Here is a 13,658-nt window from a genome sequence, read left to right on the forward strand (position 1 = left end):
CTCAATGAGAATCTTTGCAAAATACAAAAAAGAATGACCAAAAGGTTCTCACCATCATTCATCAAGTCATCGATGATCCAAATTTTGAGAACTGGAGCAACTATTGCACATCAGGTATGGAAAATTTTGGATAATACATACAAAGGAGTAGATCGAGTCAAGAAGGTTCGCCTCTAAAAAAATGAGAGGTAATTATGAATCACTACATATGAAGGAATCCAAATCGATTTCAGATTATACTTCAAGATTGCTAGCAATAGTAAATGAAATGAAAAGATATGAGTAAGTGGTAGAAAAGATACTTCGTTCATTAGATGAAAAATTCAATTTCATCGTTATAGCTACTGAAGAATCAAAGGATTTGAGTACAATGTCCAATGATCAACTTATGGGTTCCTTACAAGCCCATAAAAAGAAGCTTCTCATGAAGAACAAATAAACAATTGAGCAACTTTTTCACTCAAAGTTGCAGATGAGAGATAAAGAAGATGTTGGGAATGTCCTAAACTTACAGTTTGTAAATATTGTTAACATATTCTACTTATCAATAAAAGTATTTTTGAGTATTTTTCAATAAATTGTTATTGATATTGTATTTTTTTTTATAAAAATCCAATAAACGAATCCATGGCTATAATATGAATGCTTTAACTTTATGTGGCGATATAAAAGAGGATCAAGTTTTAATTTATAGCCAAAATGGTCTATAAGTATATGGATGAAGTTTGGTACCTCATCCTGATGACACTATTGAATGCGGCCCATTTTGTATATTGGTACAAATGATGTGATCCTAAAATCATTAATGTGGAGATATGTGAGTGGAGGCATCCTACACAATGTTTACATAAGACCGGACCTCGAAATGTTAAAACCGACTATTTCAAATTCAATGACCTAGGGTAACTTGATCTTAATCCTGAGCTAACTATGAACTTCTGTTTATTCGAGATTATCCTTTGATCTACATAGGTGAGAGTGGTCTAACAACATTATTCAATAAACCTCCCATTTTGGGGTTAAGACCAAATAGATAGTTGGGGATATAGTTCTGTAAGATGAAATTCACTCCTACTCGACTTAGGGTTGGCAGATAGGTTTTTCTCTTAAGTACTAATTCCTGGTTTTGACCAATGGGGCCTCGCCTTCTCATGATCGAGAGGCTCATGGTTTATAAGTTGGAATATAAAATAATTGTTCAAATGGAGGATCAGTGAGAGCATAGAGAGCAAGATGTGTTTATAGGGGCAAAACGGTAATTTTGACCTAGCTGTAAATACGAACAATATGTGAAGGATCGACTTGCTAATTATGGTTAAAATGGACTGAAATATATTTATAGTAAGGAAGTGCAACTACTGGGCTTTAGTGGAATGACCAGGTAGTTAACGAATGTTGGTTAATTGGGTTAAAGAGTTTAGCTGGTTAATCTTGGATCGTTGGAGCCCATGATCTGTAAGTCCACGAGGTCCCCCTACTAGCTCATATCAGACTAAACCTTAGAACAATGTAATGAACAAATTTGATGTGTTCAAATTTAGTTTTTGGAGCAAAGCATTAAATATATTCGATATATTTAACCTAATGTTTAATTGTGAATTAAATATAAAGAGAGAGAGAATAGGAGTTTTTGAATAAGATTTAAATTTTACTCATATGAATGGGATTATTGTTGGATTTAATATTGAATTAAATTAAATTAATTATTTAACTAATTATTTAATATTAATTTATTTTTAAAATTATTTATTAGAATTAACTTTGAAATTAAAAAAAAAAAAATTGGTCAAAATTGCATCTAAAGTCAAAATTGTTGACTAAGTCAAATATGCAATAACAAATCAAAATGTTGATTTTAGACTTTGAGTGTCAACAAGTCAAATTGTTGACTTTGGACTTTATAAGTCAACATTTTGACATTTTACCAAGTTAGTGGAAAGTTCCAACAATTTTGGGTGGGAAATTCCAATTATTGTATTGCTAAGTGTTGTCTTCAATTTCAAGATACTTGCCCCACTTAATCCTACTTTGAGTTAGTGGTTTATTAAGTGTTAAATTCTCATCAAACTCAAAATTGCATGTCATGCATGAAATGACCTATAAATAGAAGAGTTCTATGATATATTTTTCTGCTTGGCAAAGTGGACATTTATGAGATTTTTGAGAAAAATTCTTGAGCTTAATTCTCTCTTAAACCTTAACATATTCCTCTTCAAATTAGTCACTTACTAAATCCCACCATCTCATTCTAAGGTCGAAGTATAGTTGGGAAGGCTCTTGTTGTGGTCGATCAACTGTTCGTGAGGTGGTTGGAGTGGATTTGGAGAAATTTGAAGCTACAGAGATTGTATTTCTTCTATCATTTTGCTCTATTTTCTATTACATGCTTATTCTTTACAAATTAACTTAATTAGATTACTTTAGATTCTTTATTACTTCCGCTGCATAAGTGTTCGTTCCACCAGAAGATAGCCAAGAAAAAGGCAATCGAGGTTGAGGACGTGGTAACAATCGTGGACACGGAGATTTTCGAGGTTGAGGTCAAGGAAATTACGGTCAAAGAAAATTTAATGAGAGTAATTCAAACTCTAATTCATCAAGAGGTCATGGAAGATAAAATTATTCGAGGTCAAATAGAGAAAGATCAAATAATGAATAAATATTTGATAAAAGACAAGTTGAATATTATAACTGTCATAAATTTGGCAATTATTCCTGGGAATGTAGGAACAAAGTAGAAAAAAATGCTAATTATGCTGAGAAAGATGAAGAATGAGGTGAGTCATCTTTGCTTCTAGCATGCAAAGGAGAAGAAACATTTAAAAACAATGCATGGTATCTTGATAGCGATCCAAGCAATCACATGTGTGGATGTAAGTCAATATTTGTGGAACTTAATGAATTTGTTGGTGGTAATATCATATTTGGTGATGCCACAAAAATTCCTGTTAAAGGAAAAGGGGTAAGATTTTGATCAACTTGAAGAATGAGAAGCATGAGTTTATCTTTAGTGTTTATTATGTGCTTGATATGAAGAACAATATTTTAAGTTTGGGACAACTCTTAGAGAAAGGCTATAATATTTTGATGAAGAATTATAGTCTTTTGATAAGGGTAATCGTGATAATATGATTGTTAAAGTTCAAATGATGAAGAATAGAATGCTTTTATGTAACATTCAAACTGATGTTGCTAAATGTTTGAAGGCATGTTTGAAAGATTCATCTTGGATTTGGCACTTGAGACTATTAGTAAAGAAGAACATGGTGAAAGGACTGCCATATGTCAAACATCCAGATCAATTTTGTGAAGGTTGTTTTTATGGCAAGCAAGGAAGGAGGAGTTTTTCACAAGAATCTTCTTCAAGAGCAAGGAGACCGCTAAAGTTAATTCACACTGATCTTTGTGGACCGATCAAACCAAGTTCTTTCGGTAAAGATAATTATTTCTTATTATTTATTGATGATTTCAGCTGAAAAACTTAGGTTTATTTTGTCAAGAAGAAATTAAAAGTATTTGACATGTTCAAGAGATTTAAAGCTCTTGTTGAAAAGGAAAGCAGTTATTACATAAAAGCTTTAAGATAAATAGGGGAAGGGAATTCACTTTAAATTAATTCAAAGATTTTTGCACAGAAAATGAAATTTTTTGGTCTACGATAGTTCCATGGACTCCTCAACAAAATGGTGTTGTTAAAAGGAAGAATAGAATGATACTCAATATGGCTCAAAGCATGTTGAAAAGTAAGAAGATGCCAAAAGAATTTTGGGCACAAGTTGTTGAATTTTACTGTATATTTGTCAAATCGTTTTCCTACTAAAAGCTTGTGGAACAAAACGCCTCAACAAGTATGGACAGAAAAATCACCATCCATTGCTCATTTGAGAGTATTTAGAAGTCTCGCTTATGCACATATACTGATTAAAAGTGTAGGAAACTCGATGATAAAAATGAGAAGCATATTTTTGTTGGCTATGATGCAAGCTCAAAATTCTACAAGCTTTATAATCTTGCTACAGAGAAGACAATGGTAAGTAGAGATGTTGTGTTTGATGAGGAAGTAACATGGAATTGGAATGATGAACCAAAAGATTATAAGTCTTTACTTTTTCTTAATGATGATATGCTTAATGATGATATGAGTCTAGTGACATTGCTTCTCCATCAACACCAATAAGCAATGTCGCCAATCACTCCACAACAAAGCACACCTTCATCATCTACAACTTCAAGTGAAGGACCTCATGGCATGAAAAGTTTACGAGAGATATATGATGAGACTGAAGAGTTAAGTCAAAGTTTTAATAATCCTACTCTTTTTTGTTTATTTGGTGATAGTAAACCTTTAAATTTTGAAGAAGCTTTGCAAGATGAAAAGTGGAAGACTGTCGTGGATGAAAAGATAAAGGCCATAAAGAAGAATGATACATGGGAACTTTCTACTCTTCCAAGTGGAAAGAAAGCAATCAGTGTCAAATGGGTATTCAAGACAAAAAGAAATGAAAAGAGAGAAGAGGAGATGCATAAGGCAAGGTTAGTTGTAAAAGGCTACTCTATGTTCCTGTTGCTCACTTGGAAACCATAAAGTTGTTAATTACAATTGTTGCTCAAAGTAAATGGAAGATCTTTCAAATTAATGTTAAATCAACATAATTCTTGAATGGATATTTGGAAGAAGAAGTATACTTAGAACAACCTCTTGGCTATGTTGTGAAAGGTTAAGAAGATTAAGTCTTGAAATTAAAGAAGGCATTGTATGGATTGAAACAAGTGCTTAGAATGTGGAATAACAGAATCAATGGATATTTCCTTGATAATAGGTATTTGAGATATCCTTATGAAATTCTCTATATATTAAGACTAAAAACTGTGGATATATTTTGTTGGTTTGTCTATATATAGATGACTTAATTTTTACAGGAAATTGTGCAAGTATGTTTGAAGATCTCAATAAGGCAACGACCCAATAATTTGAAATGACAGATATTGGGTTGATATTATATTACATTGACATTAAGGTGAAGCAATTAGAGGAAGGTATTTTTATCTCTCAAGAACAATATGCTAGAGAAATTCTAGAGAAGTTCAAGATGATCAATTCTAATCCTGTCACAACTCCAATTGAAGTTGGGATAAAATTGTCCAAATATTAAGGAGACATTGTTGATCCTTCATATTTCAAAAGCTTAATTGGAAGTTTGAGATATTTGACTTGCACACGACCAAATATTCTTATCAGCGTTGGATTGATTAGTCGATTTATGGTATCTCCTACAATTACTCATTTGAAAGTGGCAAAGAGAATTCTTCGTTACCTCAAAGGTACGCTTGATTATAGATTATTTTATTCTTCATCTAAAGAATTCAAGCTTGAAGGTTATTGTGATAGTGACTGGGCTGGAGATGTCCATGATCGAAAAACTACAAGTGGATATGTGTTCTTTGTTGGTAATACTGCATTTACTTGGAGTTCTATAAAGCAACCTATTATGACATTATCTACTTGTGAGGCAGAATATGTTGTTGCAGTCTCATGTATTTTTCATGCAATTTGGTTAAGAAATTTGCTAAAGACAATGAAATTTTGCAAGATGATGCAACTGTGATCCATATAGATAATAAGTCAACAATTGCTTTAACAAAGAATCCAATGTTTCATGATTGTAGCAAGTACATTGATACAATATTTCATTTTATTAATGATTGCATTTCAAGAAAGGAGGTTCAAGTTGAATATGTGAAGATTGAAGATCAAATTGCAGATATTTTCACCAAGTCACTCAAAGTTGATGTGTTTAACAAGTTAAGAACTTTGCTTGGAGTTTCTAGAAAACATGTTTAAGGATGGATGTCGAAAATTAAACATGTTTTAATTAGATAAGTTATAGATAAATTAATTTATAAGAGTTGGAAAAAATAAAAGATGAGAGTTAATTAAGTATGTTAATGTAAGAGTTAATTTAGTAGAGTTTCACATGAATTAAGTGTATGATTTTAATTGCTCCATGTATATTTAATTAGGGTGTGAATTATGTTTTTAAGTTTACCCATGACAATCTTATAAATAGGATTCACATTAACATTGTTGATGTATCTAAGTGTGTAGAGAAAAACACGCAAAGAGAGTTGAATAGAAAATGTGAACCAAATTTGAAGAGTCTTTCAATTAAAATTGGTTTTGCTTCCTCTCAAATAACCATTGGTTGGTTATTTATTTCTGAGTGCTCACCACACACTTCCAACATTGGTAGCTATGAGGGCACAAACTTCATACAAATAGGAGGATTAATCTTAACAAGACCAAGAAAGGAGGCCGGTATAGCCCAGAGTCCTTCCCCACAAATCAAGCCGGAAGCTATCGCCGGCAACATCAGCTCCGCCTTCTTCTTATTCATTTTACCCCAAATGAATACAATTAAACTCCCTAAACACATATCAATGGTGAAAAACCCGCCAACCAGAAACGGCACCGCCATCACCATGGGTATCGGCATCAACTTCCCAATCCTACCACCTACAAAATCTTTCACTAAATTCACCCCAATTGCGAACCCGAAAAACCCATAACACATCTGCAAGCAATGCTCTGGCAAAGCCGAGACCCCCTCGACTCCTAGAATCGCCATGTTCCTATATATCAAAGCGTATGGTGACTTGAACTCCCCCTTGGGATTTCCCACGTCGAACGCGTTGTAGAACAGAAAAAAACTTAGTGGCGCTGTGATGCACCCAACTGTCGTACCGATAACTTGGCTGACAAACATGGCTCTAGGGGAGGTGGAGGTCAAATGGGCTGTTTTAAAATCCTGCATTAGAGTGCAGCCAACAGAGACGACGGAAGTTATGAGACCGCAACCAGCCAAACCAGCGATAAGGGCCTCATGTTTCGGACTAATTGCAGCGAGGATGAAGAGGGCAATTTTGCCGTAGTTGAAGGCCATGTTGATGTCTGTGAGACCAGCTCCATAAGCGTTGCAGAAGGCGAGGGAAGGGGCGAGGATGTAGGCAACGATAACGAAGTACCATTTGAGTTGAGGGAACATTTGTGGGATAACAATGGTGGACATTGTTGCCAAGATTATGTAGCCGATGACTCCCACCCACAATGGGATGCTTTCTCTTAAGAAGATTTCATCTTGTTTTTTGTCTGTTTTTGAGTTCTCTTTGTGTTCTAAACCTGTTGGAACAACAACAACAACATATGATCTTTTAGATTACATTAATCTTTCTACTTTTGAAAAGTTGGTGGTTAATTTAACAATGATGGGATATAAAGTTTTTGAAGTTGTAACATCTAGAATGGTAATAGGTGTCTAAATTATATGCTCATGTCGATTACATATATATTTTGTTCAATCTTTAAGGTTGTTTGTTTTTTATTTATGTATTTCAGCTACTTTTAAAAAGTTTATGAACTTGGTTTCAAACTAATTCAAAATTGTGTTTGCGCATTTGTTCTTCTTATATTGTAAAAGTTTTTAAAAAACCTTCTTAAACTTGGAAGATTTTGTGTACTTCAAAATATTTCTAATGAAAGTTCTAGAACTTCCAAGATAGTGCATATAGTTTCCATACTTAAAAAGAAGGTTGTTTCAAGACCTTGAGTTTTTGAGATTGTGTGTACATATAGTAGTTTTACCTCAAACGTTCTTTGTATACTTTTCATTTGTGTTTTGATGGTGTTATTTGTTTAGAATCTAATATGACTGACCAAGTTTTTAGGAGCATAAACATCGAACTAACTAAATTATTAGTGGATCTTTTGGACACAAACTCAAAACTTATCTCTAACATAAGGGAAAAAATGTTAGCTTAAACATATAGTTTTTAAAAACAACATGTTATAATAAAGGAAGAACCTTTTTTTGCTTTCTTGACTTTGCATATATTTATGATTGTTGAAGCAAGAATCTTGACGAAGTTGTAAAGTCCATCTCCTAGAATTAGAGCAACAGATAGAAAAACCTGAAAAGTTAATGACAAAGATCATAAATTATTTATTTTATTGAATGCATATGTCAAACGATAAGAAAGACGTTCCAAACCGACTCAAGAGGAAAAAGAAACCTTGTATCCATATAAACTCTTCATGTCATTTTCGTCCAAGTTGTCAGGATACCAATGGCCTTTGAGTTGATCAAGAAGAGGCCACATTAGACCATAAGATAGAATAGCTCCTAAAAGTAATGATAAGTTCACTAAGTGGGTACAAATCATTCCTGCTCCCACAAAAGTTGAGTCAAAATCGAAGAAGAATCTGCCAAAAGTTGATCAATTTTAGTTATCAATGACAAAAACACCCATCATAAGTTAACCTAACATTTAATTGTATGACTTGAGCACAATTTAATTAGTTACATTACATAATATTCTTAGTTAAATTTCTCTAAAACATCTTTATTCATTATATCTAGATGATAGTAGACATGTGGGAGAAAAAACAACTTTTTCACTTTTTGTAGTTAGATTTAAAAAAAGTTAAACTTTTTCTCTTAAATTTTGAGTTTAATTTCGACATTTAACACATTTATTTCAAAGTTGTTACTAATGCTCACTTGTAGTTAATAGTTAAGTTGGGTATGATTTGAACCAACTTTTATTAGGTACATTATAGCCTTAGTTAAATTTCTATTTGCTTTATTGTGAAATTAAGAAGAGAACTATAACTGAATAAAGACCCTATTTGGTTATATATTTTTTAGTTGTAAGTTTCTAAAATTTATATATGTTTCCTCTCTATTTTGTTATTATCATTTTTACCATTCTTAAAGAAACACCTAATTCTCAATCAAATTTTGAAAAAACAAAAATTAATTTTTTTTAATTTTTGAAAACATTAGTAGAAAATAAATAATGAAATGAAGAAATTTAGAGGTGAAAATGATGTTTATAAACCTAACTTTTAAAAATGAAAAATCATCATTAAAAAAAAAAAAATGATTACGTTTGCTTCCAAGCTGTGAGTCCAAAAGTGGGGAACTGAGAGAAACCACATCCATTTTTGCCAGAAAAGAACCACTTGAACAAAGCCCAAAAGAAGCTGAATGAAAAGTACTTCATAAACCCTTTAACTTGCTTCCTGTCACAATTTCAAATAATAATACATCACCACTTTCTCCCTATCTAACAAAAATAATAATAATAATAATAAAATATCATTTTCGTCTTTGTATTTTAGATTTCAGTTTGCTTCTAGAAAAATCAACCGTGAAATTAAGTAAATGAATGTTTGGTAAATTCCACGTTGAAACCTGAACATGTAAGTTATAGTATTTGATAACTAAATACTAAAATATTTTATTTTAGATATAATAATTAAAATATAATTATTATTGACTTTTAATTTTTTTGTAATTTATTATTTTATATAATTGTTTAGAAAGATATATTTTATTTACTCTAGATTAATTTTTTATAATTTATATTTTATTTAAAAGATTTCATGCATTCAACTTATAAAAATTATGAGATAGATTTGATTAAGTGAGAAAAATAGATATACAAAATAAATCTTAGTTTTAAAAGATAAAATTAAAAAAAAAAAAAAAAAAAAACTGTACAAAATTTTAAGAGAATCTAACTAGTAAAAAACTGGTTCTAAAATAGCTGGAAAATGAATATGTTCTTGAAAGTGATTTCAACATATTTGCGATGAAATCTTTTTATTTTTAAATCACTTCTATCTCTTCTAAAATAAATCTCAAACAAACCTTTAGTCTAATTCATTGTAATCTAAATTAATTTTGAATTACTCAATTTAAGATTTATTAAAAGTATATGAACTAAAAGTAAATATTAAATGAAAATAGAGAGAAATTAATTTTAGACAATTGCATACTAGAACTCAAAGTACACCGACCAAAACGATATATTTTAACATCCAAAAAAAATCATTCTTGAACTTTAAAAAGTGTACAACAAATCTCTAAATTTTTAGTTTTGTATCTAATAGATTTTTTTAACATTATTTGATATTTTTAAAATTCACTAATTTGTTGATCATAAGTCAAGATTTTAATTTCTAATTAGACAAAAAATTAATTTTATAACAATATAATAAAAATTTATTAGACAGAATTGGAATTGTATAAACTTATTAGACACAAATAAGATTTCAAAAATAAAATTTTTAATTAGAAAAAAATTATAAACAAATATAGAAATTGGGATGTAAGAGAAGAAAAGGCTTACTTTGCCATCTCATCACCCTGATTGTGGAAGCCATTGATCATAACTGCTGTTGCCATGCCACTAGGAAATGTCAATTGCAGGTCCACTATCATAATCTGTGCACCACCACCCATTAAATTAAAACCCTTCAATTCTTTTTTCTTTTTTAGAAAAAATAACAATAATATAACCTTTCACTTTTATATTTATTATATTCTAGTTTTTTTTTTATTATTATTATTCTTAAATATTTCTATTTCATAACTTTATGCTTTATATTTAATCGTGTTTAATGTATATTTAACAAATATCTTACCAAACATACCTGCCAACTCTTGTAAAGATTTGGTAGGCCTCTTTCTATTTACCACCACTCAAAATTTAACAATTATTTATTGTTTTTTTTTTTCTAAGGATGTCTTCGTAATAAAATTTACATATAGATATCAAGAAAAAGAGAGATTAGAGACGTTTGAGGCGAGAACTATCCGATTATAATAATCGCCTTTTACATAAATATTATTTTAAAATTCTCATTTAGCCACAGTTAACACTATTTCAAAACCTTCAGTTGTTACCGTACTTACTATTTGCTACAATTTTTACGATTTTACATTCATCATTTTTTTTTTAATTTTTTGCTATAGTGTTTAATCCTTCTCAAACTAAAATAGTTTACACCTCAAACACATATTATTATAATTTAAACTAAAATAATCTACATCCAAATGCAAACTATTATAGCTCAACTATAATAATTTAAGATTATAATAACTAAATTCTTGTCTCAAACGCCCCCTAAAATCTCAATTTAGTTTGGAAAATTTCATACTAATTGTATTTGGCTTAATAAATTTCAAAGTGTTTATTTTCTTCAAGTTATATTTTAGGGGGAAAAAGTGTTTGCTATTATCACATATCATTAATCTTTGTCCCACTTCATTAATATTGCTTAGCTTAATATGACTCAAGCTTTTCGATTAAAAAAGTATATGTAACTCAACCTTTAACTAATTAAGACATATATTTTCGGTTAAGAAGTCAGACGCTCTATAACACGTATTCTGACTTGTTCAAAGTAAAAAAAAAAAAAAAATGGGTATCATTGTCAATATGTTAATCATATCAACCAAACTTTTGTTGAGGAATATACCTTAACCCATCATTAAAAATCTAGACCCTATAAGATATCATATCAAACTACAATTCATTTTTTTGGTGTTTCGAAATAGTAAAAAAAAAAACGAACCTTTCTAAGAGGAATCAAAACAAAAAGGCCCACAAAGCAAACAACAAAAAGAAATCCAGTCATCCACCCTAATCTTGGTTCTTTCACACTATATGAAAAATTTGCTTCCGTATGTGCTCCCGATAGTTCATATATTTTTCTACTCATCCCCAATAGATATGAACCAAATCCACCTGCATTCATAAAAAAAGAAAAAAAAATTATTCACATTTATATATTTGAGTCCATCTCGAAATCATCTAAAAAATTCATAATGTTCAGTATAAAAAATAAGTTTTTTCAAGGCTCAGTTTCGTTTTTTCTTTTCTTTTTCAATTTTGATTTCTTTCAAAATTCTTAGAAAAATATAAAGAGCTTTTTTTTTTTACTTATTGGTAAGAATCATATTTAATATTGTATACTTTCTTGGTTCTTTGTTTCTACCCTTTAAAAAAAAAAGTATTAGTATCATTTCTATTATTAAAAAAAGTAACATTTGGGTGCATCTCGAGCACCACTCATCTTTTTCATTCCTTTTCATCATTCACATCAAAAAATATTAAAATATTAAAAAAAAAATAAATAAATAAATTTTACCACATAGCAAATTATGATTGGACAATTTAGTAGGATACACAAAAATAAGTGATATCCGAGATGCATCTAAGTATTTTTTATAAAAAAAAGAATGAAAAATAATTATTTTAAAAAAGGAATATTGCGGTAAGACTTAAATTTCTTTTTTAAATGAAAAAATGGGGAAGGAAAAACAAGACATAAGTACCGAGCACTATCTTGATTCCATCTTTTCAATAGAAAAGTTAGAGAAAAAAAAAAAGGAAAAATAAACAAACATGTTTTAATTTTTATTTTTGAAAAAAATAAGAACAAGAAGAAATGAGAATAAAATAGAAAATAAGAAGCGTAAACTAATGGTAGTAGAGTGGCATTTAATTTACCTCCAACTGCAATGCTATAACAAGCAACGGCACAAGTTTGGATCATGGTGTTCTCTTGACGAGTGAAAGGTTTAGTTACAAAGCCAGCTTTTTGAAGAATTTTGGTCCACGCTCTAACAAAGACGAATGCAAGAAGAGCGGCGGAGACGTTGAGATTCGGGACGAGTCCAATGGTAAGGTTTAATTTCATGGCTATGATACTATAGAGGCTTCCAATAATGACACTCGCTATTATTCCTCTAATTGATAATTGCTTCGTCCATGGTTGAAGCCTCTTCCATCGTAGATTGTTATCATCTTCGACAATGGTCTGATCAACCTCGAATGGCTCCTTCGCAATCTCAACCGCCATGGAGTAGTACTAGCTAGCTACAAGGAGGGAGAGTTGTTATGAAAATATATATGTATATATGTAGAGTTTGAAGTAAGTAGAGTGGCTATGGTTTTTATATTTGGATTCTTTTGTCTTATTTTGTCATGTGAAGGTGGGAGGATTTAAAGAGAGCATTTTGGGAGCAATTTTGGACAGCCATTTTAGGCCATATTATTTTGAGGGGTCAAGCTTCTTTTGGGTGCTTTTTTGTTCTATATTCTCTTCAGCTTTAAAAGTGGTTCTAAGCTTTATAGACTCTAGAATGTAGTGCTATTAACTGTGCAAAAATATCAAAGTGCTTGTATTCCAAGCACATTCAGATGCTGCCTTTAAATTTTAAATGGGATTATATACGGGTATATAATAATGATTGGTTTTAACAGAATAAAATATTTTGGGGGTTTTTTAGTGAGAGAATTGTTCGAAGATTTTTTTTTTTTTTTCAAAAAGTACACTTTCGGTCTTTGAATTTTCATGAAAGTAAAAATTTAGTCTTTAAATTTTAGTTCATAAGATTGAGTTCAAATACTTTCAAATTTATAATAATTTAATCCATAAACTTCAATAAATAACGATTTAGTTCATGTACTTTACTTTTTTTTGTAAGGATTTATTCCCTATCATTAAAAATATTGGTATGAGTTAATATTCTTATCCATGTAGATTGATAAATTGATTGAAAAAGTTAAATTTATTTATAAATTATAATAACTAAACTGTTGCGTATAATCAAATTTGACATTTAATTTTGATAAAAAATTTTAGGATAGACACTATGATACAAATGGTAAAATATATAAGTTAAATTGTACTTAGTAAACTGATAGTTTTTATAAAAGTTTGAGTGGTATATTGTTGGGTTCTCATGGGACAAATCTTATCTTTGTGATTGCCTCCAATAGTGCAATGATATGAGGGCTTCATTTTC

General features: G+C 30.3%; 1 protein-coding gene across 1 annotated transcript; it reads right to left on the reverse strand.

Moving 5' to 3' along the window:
* Window positions 1-6,140: 6,140 nt before the first annotated feature.
* On the reverse strand, window positions 6,141-12,953 carry LOC120092793 (metal-nicotianamine transporter YSL1-like). Its single transcript, XM_039050998.2, has 7 exons — window positions 12,358-12,953; window positions 11,420-11,592; window positions 10,192-10,286; window positions 8,945-9,079; window positions 8,068-8,257; window positions 7,860-7,965; window positions 6,141-7,177 (listed from the first exon to the last, which is right to left on the reverse strand). The coding sequence occupies exons 1-7, from the start codon at window positions 12,707-12,709 to the stop codon at window positions 6,252-6,254; spliced, it is 1,977 nt and encodes a 658-aa protein (XP_038906926.2). The 5' UTR covers window positions 12,710-12,953; the 3' UTR covers window positions 6,141-6,251.
* Between the last annotated feature and the right edge of the window lie 705 nt (window positions 12,954-13,658).

The sequence above is a fragment of the Benincasa hispida genome, chromosome 12 (genome assembly GCF_027475165.1).
Source record: "Benincasa hispida cultivar pf3 chromosome 12, pf3_genome.v1.1, whole genome shotgun sequence".
Lineage (NCBI taxonomy): Eukaryota > Viridiplantae > Streptophyta > Magnoliopsida > Cucurbitales > Cucurbitaceae > Benincasa > Benincasa hispida.

What these genes read in the sequence shown, in the direction of transcription:
- LOC120092793 (XM_039050998.2), bottom strand. Translation starts at nt 12,709, where the DNA reads ATGGCGGTTGAGATTGCGAAGGAGCCATTCGAGGTTGATCAGACCATT. An exon ending in TTTTGATTCCTCTTAGAAAG is followed by an intron (nt 10,287 to 11,419) that starts GTTCGTTTTTTT and finishes GGTGGTGCACAG; the next exon opens with ATTATGATAGTGGACCTGCA. An exon ending in AGTCAAGAAAGCAAAAAAAG is followed by an intron (nt 7,178 to 7,859) that starts GTTCTTCCTTTA and finishes TTGTTCCAACAG; the next exon opens with GTTTAGAACACAAAGAGAAC.